Source organism: Balaenoptera physalus, assembly GCF_965194825.1.
Source record: "Balaenoptera physalus genome assembly, chromosome: 13".
Taxonomy (NCBI): Eukaryota; Metazoa; Chordata; class Mammalia; order Artiodactyla; family Balaenopteridae; genus Balaenoptera; species Balaenoptera physalus.
In genome coordinates, this window is record NC_138892.1 from 24,658,351 (window position 1) to 24,680,813 (window position 22,463).

At 35.3% G+C, this 22,463-nt stretch overlaps 1 protein-coding gene across 8 annotated transcripts in view; it reads right to left on the reverse strand.

Moving 5' to 3' along the window:
* NEDD1 (NEDD1 gamma-tubulin ring complex targeting factor) overlaps positions 1-22,463 on the reverse strand; it is a 65,573-nt gene that overhangs the window by 23,470 nt on the left and 19,640 nt on the right. For 7 of the 8 annotated variants that reach the window (XM_082420476.1, XM_082420475.1, XM_082420474.1 and 4 more), the window contains 8 exons: positions 17,776-18,005; positions 15,954-16,155; positions 15,373-15,568; positions 11,303-11,431; positions 8,719-8,766; positions 7,585-7,787; positions 6,564-6,717; positions 5,504-5,660 (listed from right to left, as the gene is read on the reverse strand). In XM_082420476.1, coding sequence (XP_082276602.1) covers positions 5,504-5,660; positions 6,564-6,717; positions 7,585-7,787; positions 8,719-8,766; positions 11,303-11,431; positions 15,373-15,568; positions 15,954-16,155; positions 17,776-18,005 — 1,319 coding nt within the window. Of the gene's footprint in view, positions 1-517; positions 5,334-5,503; positions 5,661-6,563; positions 6,718-7,584; positions 7,788-8,718; positions 8,767-11,302; positions 11,432-15,372; positions 15,569-15,953; positions 16,156-17,775; positions 18,006-22,463 lie in introns of all 8 variants that reach the window. The other variant, XM_082420473.1, reaches the window with a different exon arrangement.

Consider the following 22,463-nt stretch of genomic DNA (forward strand, 5'->3'; position numbering starts at 1 on the left):
CACAGAGTAGTTATACCTTATCCAATGTCACACAACTAGTAAATGGTGGAGTAGGATATAACCCCAGGCTGTCTACCTCCAGAACTCTCATTACACTACATTCCTTAATACAGAAGTTATCATTAAGGAAAGACACAGGTTTATATTACAATGAAATACAGATAATGCTCTAGGTTATAATGTTTTAACTATTATCAATGTTTAAGCTATCAAAAAAAAAAAAAAAAAACTTCCAGCAGAATGAAAAGCGCCTATTTGGGTGGTTGTAACAGAGGTTACTCAATAAAATGCAATTAATTCATGCCTACAAAAGCCATAAAAGTGGGAATTCCCCGGCAGCCCAGTGGTTAGGACTCAGCACTTCCACTGCCGTGGCCCAGGTTCAATCCCTGGTCAGGGAACTAAGATCCTGCAAGCCACTCGGTGCAGCCAAAGAAAAAGACATAAAAGTTATGAAGTATAACAATAAAAGGAACATTCAGCCACCTGCCACACAACTTATGGGCTAGAACATTACCAAAATCATAGAAGCTTCCTGTGTGCTCCTCTCTGACTCCAACATTTAACTCTTGGGAGAAGCCTAAGAAAGAAGTCACTATGTTGCTGAATTTTGTTTGAGCAAAGAAATGTTTTAAAAAGAAATATATATATATATATATATGTGTGTATATATATATATATATACACACACACACATATATATATGTATGTATGTATGTATGTATAACACAGAATCTGTAGTCAGTATATTTTCGTTGTGCTTGCTTTTGAGCATTACAAAAAGGGTACCATATCCTATGTAGGCTTGAGTAGTGGACATTTAAAAAATCCAGTATCATGTTTTCAAGGTTCATATTCTATATACCTGTAATTCACTGATTTATACTAGTGTGTACATTCTCCTGTCAATTTGAATTGTTTTCAAGTGTTTATTATTACAATGTTGTTATAAACAATCATGTATATGTTTCCCAACCCACATGTGCCAATTTCTGGAGATGATATATCCAAGAGTAGATATGTTGAGTCATAGGTATGATCCAGAGGTACACTGTTCAGACTTACAAAATAACAGGAATTATTTTCCAAAGTGGTAGTATCAATGGACACACTCATCATCAGTATAACACAGCTCATCTAGCTTTACATCCACACCAAGACTTGGTGTTTCCAAGCTTTTTACAATATTTTCCCATCTACTGGGTGTGAAACGGTATCCCATTGCATTTTCAGTTGTCTGATTAATTTGTAGGGCTGAGCATCTTTCCTTATGTTCATATACCATTCCTCTTCTGTGAAATGCTTGTCTATGTCTTTAAACTATTTTTCTACTGAATGTCTTTTTTAAAAAAATTATAAGAGTTCTTTACATAATCTGATCCTTTATTGGTTATAATGAGTACTGCAGATATCTTTTGTCTTTTCATTTTATTAATAGTGCCCTGGGATGAACAATTCCTATTAATATTCTCAAATTTACTAACCTAATATTAATGCAAATTTATCAATCTATTTTTATAGGTAGTGTACCCTCTTATTTTTAAGTAACTTCCCAAACCCTGAAGTCATATGTTGATATAAATTCTCTTAAAATAACTAAAATGTTTCCATTTACATTTAAACTTTCACCCTGTATGGAACTGATTTTTTAAATAGCATGCAACAGGGATATATACATTTCCTCTGTCATATATCACATTTCCATATATACATAGGCTTTTTTTTTTTTTTTTTTTGCCTATTTGATCCCTTTGGGCAATTTGTCTACCCTGTGCTAATGATACACTATTTTAATGATAGCCTATCTATCTGACAAACTAGTCCCCTTCAACCTTATTCTTCTCCAGTGTCTTGGTTATTCCTGTATCCTCCTTTTTTCATATACATTTTGGAATTATCTCATCATCTTCTTCCAAAAAACCCAGTTGGGATTTGATTGGAATTGCATTCAATCTATAGACCAAGTTAGAAGAACTGACAGCTTCATAATATCTTCCCATTTAAGCATTAATGCTTTCTAATAAATTTTTTTTAATGTTTTTCCACACAGATCTTTACCATCTTTGGTTAGATTTATTCCTAAGTACCTTATTTCTTCTGTTGCAACTAAAAGATATTTAAAAAAATTTTTTTCTCTTCTGCTTTTAGTTATGACAAAAGCTATATTAAAAAACAAACACAAACAAACAACAACAACAAAAAGTGAAGGCATCGTAGAACCACTAAAGTAGCCAGGATTGGAGGGACCATGGTCTTGTAAAGAAGGCGAGTCTACTAGGTAACCTCCACATTTACCTCTGCTTTTCCCTCTAGGGGATGTGCTGATTCCACATTGTGGGGAAAAGAGGCTGAGATGAAAGCAGTGGCCTGGAGTTTGAGACAGTCTCACTTGGTTGGGGAGTATTAGAATTCAGAACTCCCAAGGCAGCCAGGGCTGCAAGGTCCAAGATTCTGGAAAGGGGGTACCTGTAGAAAGTAAACCTGAAACTGTGCAATTTCCCCTTGAGACATCTTTGACTCCTAAGCAATGACTGTACTGAGTTAGATGGCAGGAAAACAAACATAAAGTGGCAGCTAAAGAGGAGAAAAGGATTTTGAGAACCCTGTGATGAAGAATTGGAGGTTAAAGTCCGGGACCCACCAAGATAAAGAGGCCTGGTGAATACTCCAGACATTCAGCTCACATCTTAAAAGGGCACAGACTAAACCCTAGGAATAAAGGCAAACCAGAAATAAACTAGCCCTAAGAAAACCTAAAACCCAGGAAGTGATCTGCTTGTCAGAAGAAACTTAAATCTTCTTGAAAGACAACAGAAATAAACCCACAGACTTCTGCTTAGGATGTTAGCTCCCCAGCCCTAATAATGAGAACAAGCCAGATAACCTATAAAATCATACATTTTAAATAAATTCAACTTTGAGAGTGCAAAGAAATCTAAATGAACTAAAATCCAGAAAATGGTGAGTCCCTCCAGAAGAAGAAAGACCCACAGTTGTTTTCATCCTAGACAGAGCAGCAGGGGAAGAAAGCTGCCACTGATAGGGTAAGGAGAACTAGCTGAAATTTTTATAGATTTGTAAAGGCCAAGTGAAGACTGTCAAGACAGTTTAGAATCCCAAGGAGTCCCAGCCGAAAATAAAGTCTCCATTCACTCAACAACCTTTTGCCACAGGCCTTCATTGAGTGCTCACGGAAAAATTAGGGGCAGAGCAGGAGGGCTGAGAGAGACAGCCCCTAGGGCACAGATGCACAGAGCCTGGTGAAGACTTAGGGCAGGGGAGGAGAACTGAGAGTAACCCCCCCTCTGAAGCACTCCAGGCCCTCACAGAGAAGTCAGCCTCCAGAGCTGAGGGAGAATGGCTAGCAGAGAGCCTCTCAATAGCCCGCTCTGTCCCTCCATTGTAAGGTACAGCTGGCAACACCTACTGGAGGCTGAAGTCAGAGCAGGTGAATTTGCAGAAATCCTCTGAGCCATTCTGGGTCCTCTAAGCAGAGGCTGCCTATGGTTGACAGAGGGGCAGAAGAGCAGAGAGAGGCCCCTACCCACCCTCAATCCCCAGGTACAGGCACACAAGGCATGATTTCTTTCTAAATTTGCCCCAGAAGAACTGCTCCCTTTCTGTGTTTTCAACATTGCTTTATTCACATTATATTACAGCTGTAACCAGACAATTCTGCTATTTTGCCCTATATATGCATTCCTGAAATATCTCATATTTTTAAAAACTGTGTGTGGAAAAATAATAGGACCAGATTTTTTAAAATGTGGTATGTACATATAACGGAGTATTATTCAGCCTTAAAAAAGAAAGAAATCTTGACATGTGACGTGGATGAACCTGGAGGGCATAATGCTAAGTGAAATAAGCCAGACACAGAAGCACAAATACTGCATGATCCCATTTATATGAGATATCTAAAACAGTCAAACTCATGGAAGCAAAGAACAGAATTGTGGGTGTCAGGGGCTGGGGAGAAGGGAAAACAGGGAGTTGCTAATCAACGAGTATAAAATTCCAATTACAAAAAGTAAGTTCAAGAGGGCTGCTGTACAATATCGTGTCTATAGTTAACAATATTGTATATTGTACACTTGAAAATCCAAGAGGGTAGATCTCATGGTAAGTATTCTTACCACAATAACACTGAAAAAGCAAAAAAAAACAAAAACAAAAAAGAAAATAACAGGATTTAAGGAGAAAGGACTTGGGCAGACCACTCAAAACCTATATAATCTTTGTAACCTGAGCACTAACAAAAACAATTAAATCCTAATAAAAATACTAGCATAGTTTAAATATTGAAAAATCAAAGATTTCACCTTAAAAAAAGTGAGGGTCATTTGATATAAGAGGAAAGAAGATAGAAGAAAGGATTGGGGCTGTCAAGCATGGAGGCAAGGAAAAAATGCCCAAAGATGGGGAAAAATCACAAAACAAGCACTTCCTAACACAGAGCACATAGCCAAACCAAGTTAAGAGGAAGGGAATAGGAAGAGATGGACATGGATAGGTGATTTGCTGCCTTTACCTGTGTTCATGTACTTTGTTTTGGTGGCTGTTACATGAACCACCAAAATTTCCTTATCATGTTGTCATTACTGCCCTATTTACAAATGAGTTACTTCACATCAAAGAAATACACATCATAGCAGCACACACTATACCTACCCTAATTAAACTATAATGCTTTTGTGGGCAGATCATCCGTTTTTGTATCCTTAGTATCAGTACATACTAGGCACAGTATAAATGTCAAAATGATTATTTTTCTTTAAAAATATATTTGTTAACATTTAAAAATTTTTTCAAAACATTTTTAACATTAAAAAGAAATATGCACCAACAAAAACTGCACATCTTCTCCAACATTCTTGCTCATGGTATTCCAAATCTGAGCAAGAGTACTAAGTAACTAAAGGTCAGAAAGGGAAAAAAAAATGCAAAAGATTCTAATAATTGAAAATAGCTTTCAAAATATATTGAGATGACAGGTAAAAGGAACCAGCATTCTAGAACATTCTTACAATGTTCAAAATTCAAAGAATGAGAAGACAAGGACAGATCCAGGCAAGAACTTCTTAAAATTAAGTATTACATTCTGACGCATTCTATTTGAAAATATTCAGAATTCCTTTAAAAACTATCTTTCTCTACTATATTACTGCACATAGCATACTTAACAGGTGATCTATAAATATTGTAAGAATCCCATTTGAGCTTACCAGAATCTGTCCATAGTTTGATGATGAAAAAAATCCACAATGGCAGCCAGCCTGCTACGCCATCCTGCCAAGTTATCTAATAACTGCCCTAGGGAAATGTGCCTTTTCCTAGTTGATATAAAATAAACTCAGCACGTCAAGATCAACAAAACTCATATTTTCTATGGTTTTATGGACCCCAGAACCTAGGCAAAAGTAGTAACCACAACATTACTCATAGTTACAGTTTTACACCTAATAAAAAAAGCTAGTCAAGGTCTAGATAATTTCTCAATTACCTAAAGTCATCCAATGTTTCCTGTATCATGTTCTGAATAAAACGGATTTGAACAGATGTCAATGGTGCATTTGGCCGATTATTCCCAATGGTATCAGCTATTTTTTCTGATAGTGAACTGGCAACTCCAGCAGTAACAGAAGATGCTATCTTTGGATCTAAAATTAAAAATGGACAAAATATTAATAGTCAATTTGGACTAAGAGACATCAAACACTTCTAAATATGATTTGGCAAGAGAAAACTTGAAAAACTGGTAAAAAACAGTGATCTTGTGACATTTAGAAAAATTCACTGTCTGGAATACAAATCTTAGAAACTTTCAAAGACATTATTTCTAATAAGTCATTTATCTATCTATCTATCTATCTATCTAAACTTCCAACTGTCTAATGTAATAACATATGACAGAGGAATTAATCTTGAAGAATCTCTGAATCATTTTCTCTTACAAAAGATGAATGTGACAAGCCACACCACAAACTAGATAAACCAAGACTATTAGAAACAAACAGAAGGAACAGAGGAGTAAAGTAGTTCTACAGGCAAGGCCCTAGAGTTTAAGCTAATGCAATATACCCACAGAAACCTTAAAATATAGGTATCTATATAAAAGAGCTACTACTATACAAAGAGTTTTTTGTATAGGTAACTCTTATTGCTGAACCTAATATCACTTTAAATGTGATCGAGTTTTTAGGGTCTCTGCCATGAACTCTATAGATAGAACTTTAATACGGAAAAAAATGACAATTTCAGGTACTTAATGACCCATTTTCAAAGGGTCCTATATTCCTATCTGTACCATAGTAGATCAACACACTTACATATTGGATTGAAAATGAAATTCACACCCAAAGAGTACCAAATCAATGTGGCTGAATTTAACCTTTCATACCCATTTCATCGTCTTCTAGTAAGAGAGTCACACACTAGAGAAGTGTCATAAATTTTAAATTCTTTGAATTTTTTCGTCTATGATCACTCTCTTATCTTTTTCAAGTTAAATACTGGGAGTTTTCAACTTAGCACTCAAACATCAGGAAGTTTTATGTACTTACTTGGAGTTGAGGATCCATTGACTGGAGGTTCATATATAAACTGGGCTTCAATTTCTTTTTCTGGCTTTTCAAATTTCTCAGGACTTCTTGTTTGGTTGGATGATGGAGAGGTATTTAGATTTCCAGTTTCAGCACCGGAGATCAACTTTGCAAACTTCACATTTAAAATAAACAATTAATATATAAATTCTGGTTTTATCCATATTATCCACATAATTTGTATCTACTTTTCTCTTTTTTCCAGTAAGTAGGGTCAGAAAAAGGAAGAATAGAAAGGTATCTTGAAGGAGAAAAAAATGTTGCTAGAGCCAGTGGCAAACTAAATCAACTTTACTAATCAAAAACAATTTCAGTGATAACATGATAAGCAAAAGCTCATTTACTAAGAATCTGCAGCTGAATATCATTTAAAATGGCAATCATGGGCCAAAAACTAAATAAATAAATCCCCAAACTCTCATGTGATAACTGGTCAGAAATATTTCAAAAATAAGTCAAAAGACTTCTTGTACTTCTTAAATGATATCTTTTCAATATCATTCTAAAAAATAAATATGAAAATAAACAGACATACTGCACAATAGACTCTATTAGATTACAGCAGAAGGTAATGATGATGAATACCTTCTCAGCACCATCAATTTGCTCTAAGACTTAGGGTAAAAGACTTGACCACCAACTTGGTGCTTTGTGCTACAATGGAAATACATTCTAAAAGAAGTCAGGTATAAAATATTCTTACACAGACAGTTAAATCAAGTATCTTGTCTTAGGAAACAAACAGTGTAAGATTACACCTGCTGTTACCTCCAACATATCCAAAGACAGATTTCAAAAGTATTCTTCAGTTTTTAACATGTGACACCAAGATTTAAGAATATTTTCTACCTAGTAAGTGCACAGCACTGTCAATAATTAGGACATATCCAGTGGCAGCTGCCTGCTTTCTAGTGATGAGATGCATTATACTTGCTAGTGATAAACACACACAGTGAGTTCAATATCATTTATAGGCAGATACCTGCTTGAAGGAGTCTTTAGGTTCCTGTTTTCCCAGATACATTTTCTTAGATTCAGCTGTCAGATCATGATTTTCATTTTCTTCTTTCCCTGGAGACCCCATAAAGACATTAAGAGGACTAGAATGCAACACTGAAGTGCTTGAAGCTACTGGATTTTTTCTTGGAGGAAACACTGAATTCAACTGTGGTAGAAAGTCAAGGCCTGAAAAAGAGGAGAAAAAAACTAGCACTTATACGGGACGTTCCCCAATCTTGGATATTTAAGAAAAGCACTTAACACAACAGATATGTGAATACAGTAGAAAGACATGGGATTTCGATTCAGAAGACAGGTTCACTTATCAGCTCTACTCCTTATTTCATTTGAGTTTTTGGGTAAAAGTCATAAAACTCTCTGTGACTGTTAAGTGATCTGTAAATGTGAATGATGATATCCACCTCCCTGAGTGGTGAGGCTTAAAAGAGATATTGTATGTGAAGATACATTGAAAACTGCAAAATACAATGAATGTTTTAGTAAATAAAAGTTTTTGACAAAATTGTCAATTTGGTGTATGCCTGTGGTGTATCTTGGTAGGTAGCCTCTACGATGGCTCCTCATGATCCCTGCCTCCTGCCAAGGATCCACGGCCTCGTGTAATCACTTCCCTTGGAATGTGGGTTGGACCTAGGAACTTGCTTCTAACAAAGAGTATATAGCAAAAGTGGCGGATCTCACTTCCAAGATTAAGTTACAAACACACTGTGGCTTCCATCTCGAGTGCCCTCTCACTTTCTCGCACCAGCTCTGAGAGAAGCCAGCTGCCGTGTTGTCAGCTGCCCTGTGGAGAGACCCACATGGGCAGGAACTGATATCTTCGGCCAATAGCCACATGAATGAGTTTGGAAGCAGATCCTTGCCCAGTCAAGCCTTGAGATGACTGCAGCCCTGTTGACACCCTAATTAAAACCTCATGAGACATCTGAAGCCAAAGGTACCCAACTAAGCCATGCTTGGATTCTTCACCCACAATTATGAGATGATAAGTGTTCTTTTAAGCTTCAAAATATTGGGGTAATTTGTTTGTTACACAGCAGTAGATAACACAAAATCACTTTTAACTTTGATAAAAATACTTCTCAACAGTTCTTACCATCTCCTTTGCCTACGGACTCATCACTTCCTTTGTTAACTACAGCATCTATAATAAAATTAGAAAATAAAATTTAAAAAATAGTGAAAAAGAAGCCATAGCAATTTAGGCTTCCTATTCATTCCCCAAAGAGTTCAGAGACTAATAGTTTTAAGAAGAAAAATCTGAGTGAAGGTAAAGCTAGTATTCACATAAACTTCCCTTTTCATTCTTTTAGCTTCATGCAGAGCAGCAAAGATAACTCTATGTATAGAGTCATTTAATGAGACAGCAAGGTATACTAGAAAAAGCACTGCAGTAGGCTCCAGAGACCTGTAATCCAGTTCTGCTTATACCACTGAACAGCTCTGTGACCTTGGACAAGACTTTAATATAATTATGCTTCAGTTTCTGTACCTATATAATGGGGACAATGCCCTGACCATCTCACAAGACTGTTTTGAGGATCAATTGAAATAATGTAAAAATATTTTGTAAGCAACACAATGTTATTAAAAATATAAGGTTTTATTAAAATTTTTTCAATGGTAGAATATGTTTAAGAATATTTCAATACTGTAATATTATTCATTTACCAAATAACAACCAAAAATTGCTTAACTCCATTTTAACAGATTAATAGAAAAATGGGCAAAGGTCATTAAAAAATTCACCAGAAATTCAAATGGCCAATAAATTGATTATCATACATGATTATCATATTAGTAGGACTATCATCCATCTCTCCATGCATTCATCTATCTGCGTGTGTGTATTATACCTAGTGATCGCACAACACAGACACTTTTATTAGTTACTCATTTTTTCCTAACAAAAGCAGAGGTACTCTTATTTAAAAGATGAAGAAATTGAAGCACAAACAGATTAAGACTTTTATCTAAGTAGTGTTGAATCTTTGAGATTAAAACACAAATCTCTTGACAATGAAAACCAGTACTATATTTAGTATCCATGTTTTTTTCTTATCAATAATATCAAACTCTAATAAATGAAGGGCCTATGGCTCAAATTCTAATCATGTCTCTTTAAACAGCAAAAGCAATTAAAAAGGAATTTATATCCTTTATTACTTTCAAAAACCATTAAAAAGTATTTCATTTATAACTCACTTTCAAAAAGCCCCTTCAATTAAAAAATTACTCCAGCGGTTCTCATAAACAAAGCTCCGCAATTGGGTACTAACCTCCAAAACCTTTCTCAACTCCAGCCCAAGCCACTTTTAAAGATTTTTATTTATTTTATTGATTGATTGATTGATTGCTATGTTGGGTCTTCGTTTCTGTGCTAGGGCTTTCTCTAGTTGAGGCAAGCGGAGGCCACTATTCATCGCGGTGCGCGGGCCTCTCACTATCGTCAGCCCAAGCCACTTTTACCTCCTTTGCCCACATCTCTCCTCTCTTTACCCCTCAACTAGGTAGTATGACCTCTCTTCATCCCGAAAGAAAGGAATCCTTCCTCTTTTATTAGATGGAAGATAGCAATCTGACCGGGCAATTTAAGGAGTCATTTTCAAGCTGGGGTAAGGCAGAAGACACTCAATAATTCTGTACCACTACATATATATTTATTCTTTCTGCTTATGAAATTAGTTGAAGAAAATTTTGAAACCAGACAATTGTAAACTAAAAAATTAAATTTTATAAGATCATGAGTGGATGTAATAATTTAAACACCCTGCTACTGATGACATTTAGATTCACTCCTGTTTTTCAATACTATAAATAAACAGTAAACACACAAATCTCTGTGGGCGTCTCTGAATATCTTCTTAGGTAAATTAATAGAAATGTAATTAATGGGACAAAAAGAATGAATATTTAAGTCTGCCAAATCATCTTCTAGAAATTTTCCCATACTGTTGATAATATTGCTATTAGTAGTGAGACTATCCCAGTAAAGAAAATAGGATGAACATTAGTACCAAAAAAGCACAGCCAAACAATGTGCCTAGTTCATATAGAGTGAACAACAATGATATATAATGTTTCCGTTTAACAAACTGGCAAAGGTTTTTTTTTTGTTTTTTTGGCTTTTTTCTTTTTAATGGCAACGTCTACTAGCAATGGGGAGTGTGTGTGTAAGTGTGTGTGTGTGTGTGTATGGTACTTTCATACATAGTTAGTGTAAAAGATGAGGCAATCTAACCCCCAGCCATATTTCTCCATGTAAACATTTAATACCAGTTAAATACTAATAATCAAAGAAACAAATTTTTTTATGTTAGGAAGATATTTTTTGCCTATCAAAATATCCAAGATTTGGGGAAGATTTATTTAGAAGTAGATACAAGTAAAAGATTGCCTATGGAGGCAAAACTTCCTTTAAGAAACTTCTGTGGAAATTAAAATGCTAACTTGAGAGCTATTTGCTTGGTTCCCATGTGAAAATTACTAGCATATACTTTGGAATGATAACATTTGAAATATCTGGGCAAAGGGAAAGATACCACCCCAGGGATTGAGAAAATTAGCAACTGTCATGAATAGAGTGAGACTGAAGCTATTATCCACATCTTTTAGCCAGAATAAAAATGTCATGACTACCAGAGCAAGAGGACATGATCCTCTGATCTGAACAGACTTACCATCTCTGATAGGTGAGAACATGTCACCTAAACTACTTTTTCCAGTATCATCAAAGCTGGAGAAATCCTGGGTTTTCCCACTCTCTGTTTCCTTAGATAAAATATCTGTGTTTATGCTTCGAGGCAGACCTTATAAAAATTGGATAAAAAAATAAAGATTTTTATTATTTCTCATAATAAATTTATCATGAGAAGCTAGGTTCCAAAAATGAATACCTTACCTATATCATTGGTAATACTACAACTGTGGGCATCAGGAAAAGAAAGCAAAATATAACAATAGCTCAGTTAAGCACCGTTTTCATGGAATGAAGGGCTCCTCAAAAGCAAATAACTCATATACTCATATAACACCACTTTTTAAATCTACTTTGATAGAACTTTTCTAAATAACTTATGTACTTTTCTTACACAACTTATTTTTGTTAGTGACTGACTCACTGTTAGGATCATCTACCAGTGATTAACAAAAAGTCTCTAAGGCATATAGTACAATGCCTAACATATAGCAGTATTCAAGCAATGTTAGTTCCTTTCCCCAGCTTGCAGTGAATGGATCTCTTTTTTCCCCTTTTTATTTTTTTCTTCACTAACAGTGGGAACCTAACACTGCTCTCAGCGTTACTGACCTTAAATGACTTCACTGACCTTGGGATAGTTTACTGAGAGGAAGGAAACCAGAATACCAAACTCATAAAGAATAGTACAATAGACAACAATAAAGAGGCATGCAGCAGTTTACTTTCTCTCTCAGTATATATTGCATGACTTTAGGGCAAGGACGTTATAATAGGAACTCTGCAGGCTCAGTAACTTCTTGCTCATTTTTGGGTCAAGGACTGAGTTCTAGAGATTCAAGAACTTTGATGAAATCTTGGCATTTGAATTGGTAGCATATTACTGTCTTACATTTTTAAAACTGTTTTATTTGCCATCTTGGTCCCAAATGAAAACTGAAAAGCCTGGGATAAAAACAAAGATTAGCTTTGTTCAAAATATTAAAAAATGTCCAAGCCTGGCTAATGAAATAAACCTAATAACCTCACAGAAAGTTATGACCAAACATCTGTACATCACTGTCACTGAAGGGTGTTTATACCAAGAGTGTAATCGGTTATAAAGAAGAAATTTCTCTTTTTCTAGGTCCTCAACATGTCTGAATGCATAACTCTAGCCTCTGGAACTTTATGAAATAGAAGCTTGGTATCATTTGAAAATAGTGCTAAAGCCTTATTTTTCACTTCTTAAATGGCTGTTTCCTACTGAAAAGGAGCACTAGCAACAAGTCTGCAGACAGAGGTTCTTTTTTTTTTTTTTAAATATATTTATCTTTATTTATTTATTTTTGGCTGCATTGGGTCTTCAATGCTGCACGCGGGCTTTCTCTAGTTGTGGCGAGTGGGGGCTACTCTTCGTTGCGGTGCGCGGGCTTCTCATTGCGGTGGCTTCTCTTCTTGCAGAGCACGGGCTCTAGGCGCGCAGGCTTCAGTAGTTGTGGCACACAGGCTCAGTAGTTGTGGCTCGTTGGCTCTAGAGCGCAGGCTCAGTAGCTGTCGCACACCAGCTTAGTTGCTTCGCGACATGTGGGATCTTCCCGGACCAGGGATGGAACCCACTTCCCTTGCATTGGCAGGCGGATTCTTAACCACTGCACCACCAGGGAAGCCCCTGCAGAGGTTCTTTTCAATAACTAAATTAGGACACCTTCAGTAGAAGCCATATGAACTTATTTCAAATTCTAAATTTATTTTACACCATGCTTAAAGTAATAGCAATAATGATGATCGTAATGACAATATTAGCAACACTATAATTTATTGAGTGCCTACATGTGCTAGGCCCTTTTGATACATTTTCTCCGATTTTCACAATAACCCCAAATGTTAAATATTATCTATGGAAGAGAAAAATGAGAAAAAAGTGTGGTTAAGAAAACTGCCTACTAATAAGAAACTGCTGTATAGCACAGGGAACTCCACTTGGCTGTACAGCAGAAACTAACACAACATTGTAAAACAACTATACCCCAATAAAAAATTTATATATAAAAAAGAAAACTGCCTAAAGTCATCCAGGTAGGAAGGTGATAGATCTGAGACTGAAGCCTAACATACTCTCAATGTTTCAGAGGAGGAAAAATGTACGTGTGTGTGAGTTGAGAGAGAAAATGATGCAGCAAATGTGGCAAAATTTATAAAATGGTGAATCTGCTAAAGGATATACTGGAACTCAAGAGTTCTTTGTATTATTATTGAAACTTTTCTGTAAGTTTGCAATTATTTCAAAATAAAATCAATAAACAGAAATTTCTAACTCTTTGTGGGTGCACAGTAAGCATTCATTTTGCCAGAAACTTTGCTAATCAGCCAAGAATTATCATTAATTGGTGGCCCTGCAGACCCAAGTCTTCCATATCTAATTAATGCTGCCATTGTTACATATAAACTTCCGTATTAAAAACTAAATGAAAGACACTGAGACTTCATAAAGTTTACAATAAATGAGAGAATCTTTATTTTAATTTTTTAAAATTATGAATAAAATTAATAATTTTTTTTACTAACACCAATTTTCCTAATATAGTTAATTCAACATCTTGGCAAACATTACTTCTTCTTTTAAACAGATAGCAATAGTATTAGTTTCTAGGAGTTCTTAAATAAGGATCTTATTATTTTTCTACATAATATATAATGATTTTTATCTAAGGATGATATAGATATTCAAAGATAATTTATAGTGAATATACTTATTATATATTTTTTAAAAATTCTACACTACCAAGACTAACAAATTAAAGTTCTGCTTATACTTGGAAATAGTAAACTCATATTGAAAAAGCACCAACAAATATTTGTGTTCAATTTAAATACTAGTCCTGAAAATTCAAAAGACATTAGTACATTCATTTCTGGTAAGAATACTTTAGAGACATACTGGTATATCACATGCAGACTTTTAAAAATATGTTGAAAGTTGACAGTACAGCATAACTTCTTAAAATAAAAACAAAAAGGCTTTCAGGAATTTAGGGAATTACGATCTTTATTGTAGGCAAAGAATATCTTCTACAATAAGTATGGGGAAGCTTATCACCATATTATACCTTCACAAAGTCTAAATGGACTCTTCTTTAAGAACTGTTTCATCAATATGATTATCAGAGTAGAAGAAATTACTTAAAAATTTCAACATTTTCATTTATTTTTATTTAACAAATGACTAATTTATGGCTTAATATGTGCCAGGTACTATTCAGCACTTAAATATATTCATTTCATCACCTGACTTACTTTCCATTCTGAAAAATGAAATACAGGAGCCATTAATAGCTTTTTTTTTTTAACTAAGAGATCAAATCATAATGAAAGCATCAAAGTTTCATATTCTCTATTGATTAATCTAAAGGCACAATGAAAAGTCATCTAGCCTGTAGCAGTACCTCTGAGAGGGCATTATTCTGTTTTTAAAATATCTTACAACAGAAGTTCAGCTAAATAGAGTAAGTGAAGTACCTTTCATTAATCTTTTAAAAATTTATAGCTAAAGTTAAATTTTTCACTTTTTCAATTTTCACTATCTACTAATAATTTTACTGGGCTTCCCTGGTGGCGCAGTGGTTGAGAATCTGCCTGCCAATGCAGGGGACACGGGTTCAAGCCCTGGTCTGGGAAGATCCCACATGCCGCAGAGCAACTAGGCCCATGAGCCACAACTGCTGAGCCTGCGCGTCTGGAGCCTGTGCTCCGCAACAAGAGAGGCCGCGATAGTGAGAGGCCCGCGCACCGCGATGAAGAGTGGCCCCCACTTAACGCAACTAGAGAAAGCCCTCGCGCAGAAACGAAGACCCAACACAGCCATAAATAAATAAATAAATAAATAAATAAATAAATGAATGAATGAATAAATAAATAAGTAAACCCAAAGTTTAAAAAAATAATAATAATAATAATTTTACCTAAATATGCAAGTGAATTTAAGTTCTAGGTTCTTAAAGAAAGTGATAATGATATCCATTTGGGGAGGAGACAGGATGGGAACTCCAAATACTATATATAAGCAACATTTACCTGCTTTGTCTTGAACAGCAACTGTTCCTTTCCCCACAACTGCTGTCGTGGGCTGTGGCAGAACTGTGGCAATGGAAGTGGTAGCTGCTTCTCTGACAACTCCAGAATTCTGGACTCCTCCACTAGCAGCGCTCACATTAACAGTACGTTTGTTCACAGCTGTGGGCTTATTTGAACAGCCTTTATTTAAACCTGACTGAAACGGAAGGGAATATTTAAAAGCTCAGGTTTCTAATGCTCCATAAGAGACATTAATATTTTATAAATCCCTATTAGTTTAAAAAATATTGTTTTTCCCTTAGAAATCTTAAGCTTGCTGGTGGATGTGAGAGCTTCCCTCTGAACCATGAAAGCCTTTTAATATTTTTGAAGAGAGAAATGTGAAAAGCGCAAAAAAAAAAAAAAAGTTTTAAAACTAAGTATCAAATGGATCTGTACTAAAATTATTTACAATGCTTTGATATAAAAATGATTATGAAGCAAAACTACACTGTGTTTAATTGACAACATATGATTTCTATATTCTGAACTAGATTTATTTAGTAAAATCAAAAATGCTGAAAAGAAAGAAAGTATCTTACCTTAGAAAGGACAGTGGAGTACTGAAATGCTATACATTGCACAGATGTCTTATGTGCACTGATGGTTTTAACTGGTGATTTCAACATCCTTAAATCATATTGATATATTTTCCCACGGGAAGATCCAATAGCCAAAGTGGCTCCATCAGGCATGAAATCTACTGCAGTTAGAGGAGCGTCAGCCACTAAAGTTTTCACTAGCCTTTGGAAAGGAGAGCAAAGTATATGTAGATATGTGAATGTATACATATAAGCTTATACGACATATAAATAACTGTAAACCAAAACCAAAGTTACTTAGATTTCGGCAAAGTTACTTAGAATACCCATCTCAAATATTTGTTTAAAGCAGAAATGTAGAATTAGACCTGGAGACATTTCTACTACAATGGCATGTAAAGGAACTGCTAAGCACTCCATCCTATTTTTCTATTGGCTTCCAATAGATACAATACATTCTATATCTTCTAGAAACAGGACCTATCTCTTTGAGTAATTATTATTTTGGCAGTGAACGTGATAGAATTCCTGCAAGTTACTCCACAAATAAGGGCTCTATAGCCTCAGGGTTAAGGAGGCTCTAAGTATCCCCTTTCCATTTAGTGACCTGCTTAGGCCTCAAGAGGATTATGACCTTTGACAAGGAAGCAGCTGCTACTTTGCTCTTGGTTATGCATCTCTTGACCCAAAAGCTAACAGGATTCATGAGGCTTAATCCTCCCAGAAGCTAATACAGAAGTATGGATACTGATCTGCTGAAGCTGAACTCCTTGCTGGAGTGTCGGGTATACGAGAGGAATGGTTTACTGTTAGGGTTCTCAGTAAGTTAGTTCAAAAAGAAAAGAATAAAAAAAAAAGAAAAGAGAAGAGTAAACTAAGTAACAGTAAACTTTAAAAAGAGGCTCACAGTAGGTCCTTCCCTAGCAGTAATATTATAATAATGCCACTTCCTTTCACATGATCATTAGATATTGTTAGGTGTCTTGAATACACCTCTTGCAGTCTCGCAGTTTTTTTTTGTTTTTTAAGTTAACCAAGCACACTTATAACTGTAAGAAGAACAAGAAGGCATAACAGACCTGGATACTTAGAGAATTATGTACCCTTTAGCTCTGTATCAGTGGTTCTCAACTGGGGGTAATTTTACTACCTTTAATTTGGGGAGTACTACTGACATCTAGTAAGTAGAGGCCAGGGATGCTGCTGAATATCCTACAGTGCTCAGGACAGCTCCCCACAGCCAAGAATTATCCAGCCCAAAACGTCAGCAGTTTAGAAACCCTGCTCTAGATAATGAATTCATTTTAAAGCAAATTAATCGTATTGTTTTTAAAATATACAAATTTAGTTGTATTCTGAAAAAGAGTAATATGCATGCAAGCTAAAATAAAGATGTGAAATCATTAACTTGCTACCCCTCAACATTCATCATCCAGAAGTACTCTAAAGCAGGGGTCCCCAAACCCCAGGCTGCACACAGCAGGAGGTGAGCAGCCTGAGGGCGAGCGAGCAAAGCTTCATCTGCTGCTCTGCGCTCGCACTACGGCCTGAGCCATCCCCCCAACCCCCCACCCCACCCCACCCCGTCCACGAAACCGGCCCCTGGTGCCAAGAAGGTTGGGAGCCGCTGCTCTAAAGAACACCCACGTCTCATCTAGTTTTTTCTGCATGGGAAAAAAAAGAAAATTCTACCTTATTAGATAACAAATACACAAACTTTACATCTTCTAACATTAATCAGAGGTCTATACAAATCACAAATATGGCTGCTAATGAAAGAATTATTTGTTACTAAATTAAGAAATGAGCATGTTATACTTACTTCTTACTTGAAGTGTCATAGAGAATGATTCTTTTATCCAAGCCTATGGTTACAAATAGCAATTCATTGACAGGAGAAAAACAGATGCCTGAACCTGGAGCTTTATGTGTACCGTCAAAGTTGTGGTACGGGCTCTGACTATTCACGTCCCAGAGAGTTACTATTCCATTATCCGAAACACTGCCCAGTAGCGATTTCTTAAACAAGGAATACTTCAAGTGCCGAACAGACTACGAAAATAAAAATAAGTTTTATGGAATTGTAAACATACATAAGAACATTTTATATAAAGTATAAATATGGCCAACCACATTACTCACAAGGGATTTAGAACGTCTCTGGTTTATAGCATAACAGGTTTCAATCATGACAATCATAAAATCATTTAGTGGGCTATAAGATGACCCTAAGACATCTTAATTCTAGTAATTGAATATTTGTCATGATTTTATTATGTTGGAGTAGAGTTACCTCAGTCACCTCTTTTTCAGAAGAAAAATACAATATATTGAGGTAAACTACATTAATTCATCAGGATTAGAACATTCCACTTAAATAAAAGGCCCAGTCACAGTCAAATCATGAATAAGTATAAGGGAACACTGGTAGAGAATAAGCAATAATATTTTGCATTTGTTTTCAATATATATTTTTGATATCTGGATATGTTTGATGTGCTGGCAATTCAACACTTGAAGCACAATAAAAAAATAACTAAAATACAAAGGGGGAACTGGCAACACTCTAGACTGGGGATGGACTATATACCCATTCTTTCAAAAGCTTTGGCCTGAGGGCAACGCGAGCCTTTCTCTAAAACACTCATCTCTAGAGGCAGTGGAGACATTCTTTCTAGTTTCTGCTGGATAAGAATATACAAAGATCCAGTTTGAGTAAACAGGTCTTAGATTAAAATTGGATGAATTTTATCTACTTTTACTAAAATGTTGCTTTCAAACTTGACTGATATTATCATTTATTGTGCTGAGAATTAAGTATTTTACATTTAAGCTATTTTTTTCCCCATACAGAAACAGCAATATAAGTATAGAAATGAATATTCAGTAGAATCCACAAGAGTGGGAAACTAGCTATAAGACACCTTCCAACAGTTTATAGTCCGGAGTCAAGCAATGAATCACGTTCTAGATGGCAGGTATCAACTACACATATAGGTCCCAGATAAAACTGCCACAGAACAAAAAGTCAAATCTGAGGGCTTTTTGTTTGTTCTATCTAATCTATCGCACTCCAAAAAGATTTAAAACCACTAGCTTTTATATATTAAAAAGCTCATATTCTACTTCTAAGATGTTTCAAAATATTAAGTATTAGCCCTCAACAATAAAAAAATATTTAGGAATAACATAACACAAATTCTGTCTAAGGAAACAAAAGTATTTGTAACCTGACACCTAAGGTAAGATAATTACTACAGCCAACCATTAAATTTGGCTCCCCATTTTCATAAGGCTAAAGTACAAACAAAATTTTGGTTTATACTTTCCATTTTTGTTGAGGAAAAGCATATCCATTTGAATAGACAAATCTTTCCTCTGGTCTACACTCAAGAAAAAATAAACTACATGGACCTTGACTATATAAAAGATATAGAGAGCCTTAGTGAATTATCACGTCTGCAGAGTCACATATCAACCTACCTAAACATAAGCAAACTATTAATTCATAAAAGATTTCTGTAGCATTTTAAGAGTTCATATAGTTATAGTCCTTCACATAATCTAAATTTGGATAAAATGTACAAGCAGAACATTAAAAACAAAACACCACCATAAAATCATAGACCTTCTAGATTCTCAAAGTTCATAAAGTTCAACCTCTTAGGCACAGTAGTAATTTGCTAAAACATCCTTAAAATCTGGGCCATCCGGAATCTGCTTGAATACAGCAGGGAACAAGGAGCTTACCGTTTTATATACAGTAGTCCCTACCTTGTCCACAACTTCACTTTCCATGGTTTCAGGTGCATACCGTGGTCAACCACAGTCCAAAAATATTAAATGGAAAATTCCAGCAATAAACAATTCAAAAAGATTAAATTGAGCACTAAGTAGCATGATGAAATCTCACTCCAGCCCGCCAGGATGTGAATCATCCCTTTGTCCAGGGTATCCTGCCCATTAGTCACTTAGTAGGCATCTCAGCTCTCAAATCAACTGTCAAGGTATTGCAGTGCTTGTGTTCAAGTAACCCTTATTTTACTTAATAATGGCTCCAAAGTGCAACACTAATGATACTGGCAATTCAGATATGCCAAAGAGAAGCTGGGTGAAGTGCTTCCATTAAGTGAAAAGGTAAAAGTTCTCAACTTAATCATAATAAGGAAAGAAAAAAAACTATGGTAAGAATGAATCTTCTATCCATGAAATTATGAAGAAGGATAAAGAAATTAGTGCTAGCTTTGCTGCGCACCTCAAACTGTGAGTTACAGCCACAGTGTGTGATAAATGCTTAGTTAGGATGGAAATGGCGTTAAATTTGTAGAGTAAGACATTTTGAGAGAGAAAGAGAGACCACATTCACTAAACTTTTATTACAGTATATTGTTATAATTGTTCTATTTCATTATTGTTGTTAATCTCTTACTGTGCCTAATTTATAAATTAAATTTTATTATAGGTATGCATGTGTAGAAAAGCACATAGTATACACAGGGTTCGGTACTAACTGCAGTTTCAGGCCTCCACTGGGGGTCTTGGAACGTACCGCCCACAGATAAGGAGGGACCACTGTAAAACTTAATAAATAATTAAAAATGAATTTCTTAAGTCAAAACCTAAATTCCATATATTGCCTCAAATTCTGTGGACCTATATGGCAACTCATTTAGAAAAGAAAAACAAGACTAAAGATAACCATAAATCTTCCTCTCAGATAAACCTGCGTTCAAGTAGAGCCAAACTCTGTATGACTTGGGTAAAAAACTTCTTACACTCTGCAAGCCTCAGTGTTCTCGTGTACAACAAAGAAAACACTTTTGTTTGCCTGTCAAGGTTACTTTAAGGATTAAATAGCAATTCTGCAAAAAGCCAGGTACATAGTAGGCGTTGCTACTATTCTCACAGGTTCATGACTCACACATTCATTCAGGTACCATACATTTGAGCATCTTTTACATATAAGTTTTTAAAAGACCCTTAAGTAGCCACACTGGTTTCTGTCAATAACTCACCTCTACCTCTTTGATAACAGACCTTCATTTCTGAACTTTCTACATCTATTAAATCATCATCTATTTAGAATATCAAGAGAATATCTAATGATCCTGGATAAATGAAATATTAATCTAAATTATATTTAAAATAAGTATTAACTCATTTTAGTATCAACAGCATTTATTAAGTCCCTATCTTGTTCCCTATTCAAGATACTTCTAGGAAAAATAACAGCCAGCTTATAGGTCATAATTTGCTGACCCCTGCTATAAATATTTGGAAATGTTTTTTTTAAAAAATCACAAAAAGGAAAAAAAAAAAACCATCCATAATCCTACCACCTAGAGAAAAACTGGTTAATAATTTGGAAGATATCCTCTAAGTATTTTTCTGTGTATATGTATGTTTGCGTTTGAGTAAAGTACCAACAGCAAACTTGGGACCATACTTTATTATTATAAAGTTAGCTGTGTTATTAATATCTTCTACTACATGATTTTAATAGCTGGATAATATATGAATGCATGAGTATATCAATTTGTCTAAATAATCTAATGATGGACACTTAGGTTATTTCCAATTTCCAAGTACCCTGACTACTATTATTTTTTAAAATTGCTACTTTATAAAAGAATTTGTATTTTATTGTTGTTCACGCTTTAAAGGTGCTCGGTTGAAAAATGCTAAGTGACCATTTATCTTCCTTCTTTTGTGAACTGCCCATTAATCTACTTTGCTTATTTTCTATTGGGCTATTAAGATTTTTAAAATACTAATTTGCAATTGATCTTAATATAATAAGGACATTAATGCTCTCATAGACATAAATATTTTCCCCATTTTCTTTTCAACTTTGTTGATTTTTATTGTCTTGCTTTTTGTCAGATTTTAGATTTTTATGTACTTAAATACATCAAACTTGTCCCATGACTTATGACGTTGTTCCTACACTTAGAAAAGTCTCCCCTTCACAGAGATGGGAATGTACATTCACGTTCTTATAGCTTTATAGTCTCTGATACATATATGACTATATATATATATATGCATGTACATATACAAACATACATACATATACACACTCATAAATATACTGTATCCGTTCAACTCCATTCCTCCCTCTTCTTCATTCCCAGTGTCTTATTTCAAGCACCAATCATCTGTCACCTGAGCTACTGCCCATTTGCATTCTCAATGGCTTGCTATCCATCCTTCACACTACTGCAGCAATAACCTCTTCAAAACTGGAAATCTGAACGTAAATCTGCCTTGCTTAAAGTCCCTGTAACTGGAGGACTCTGAGAAGATAGAGGTTATGATGGTGGCAGAGTTTTTTAATCTCCCTGAATCCCCCCATTTGTGTGTGTATGTGTGCACAAGCAGGCCTGAGACTGCTTATCTTTGCAAAGTCCTGCTTTCAAGATTGGCCCTTGGCTGGAGTCTTGGAACTTGGATTTTTGGAGGGCTCCCACCACCCTAGCTGAAGAGAGTGGCTCACCGACTGATAAGAGT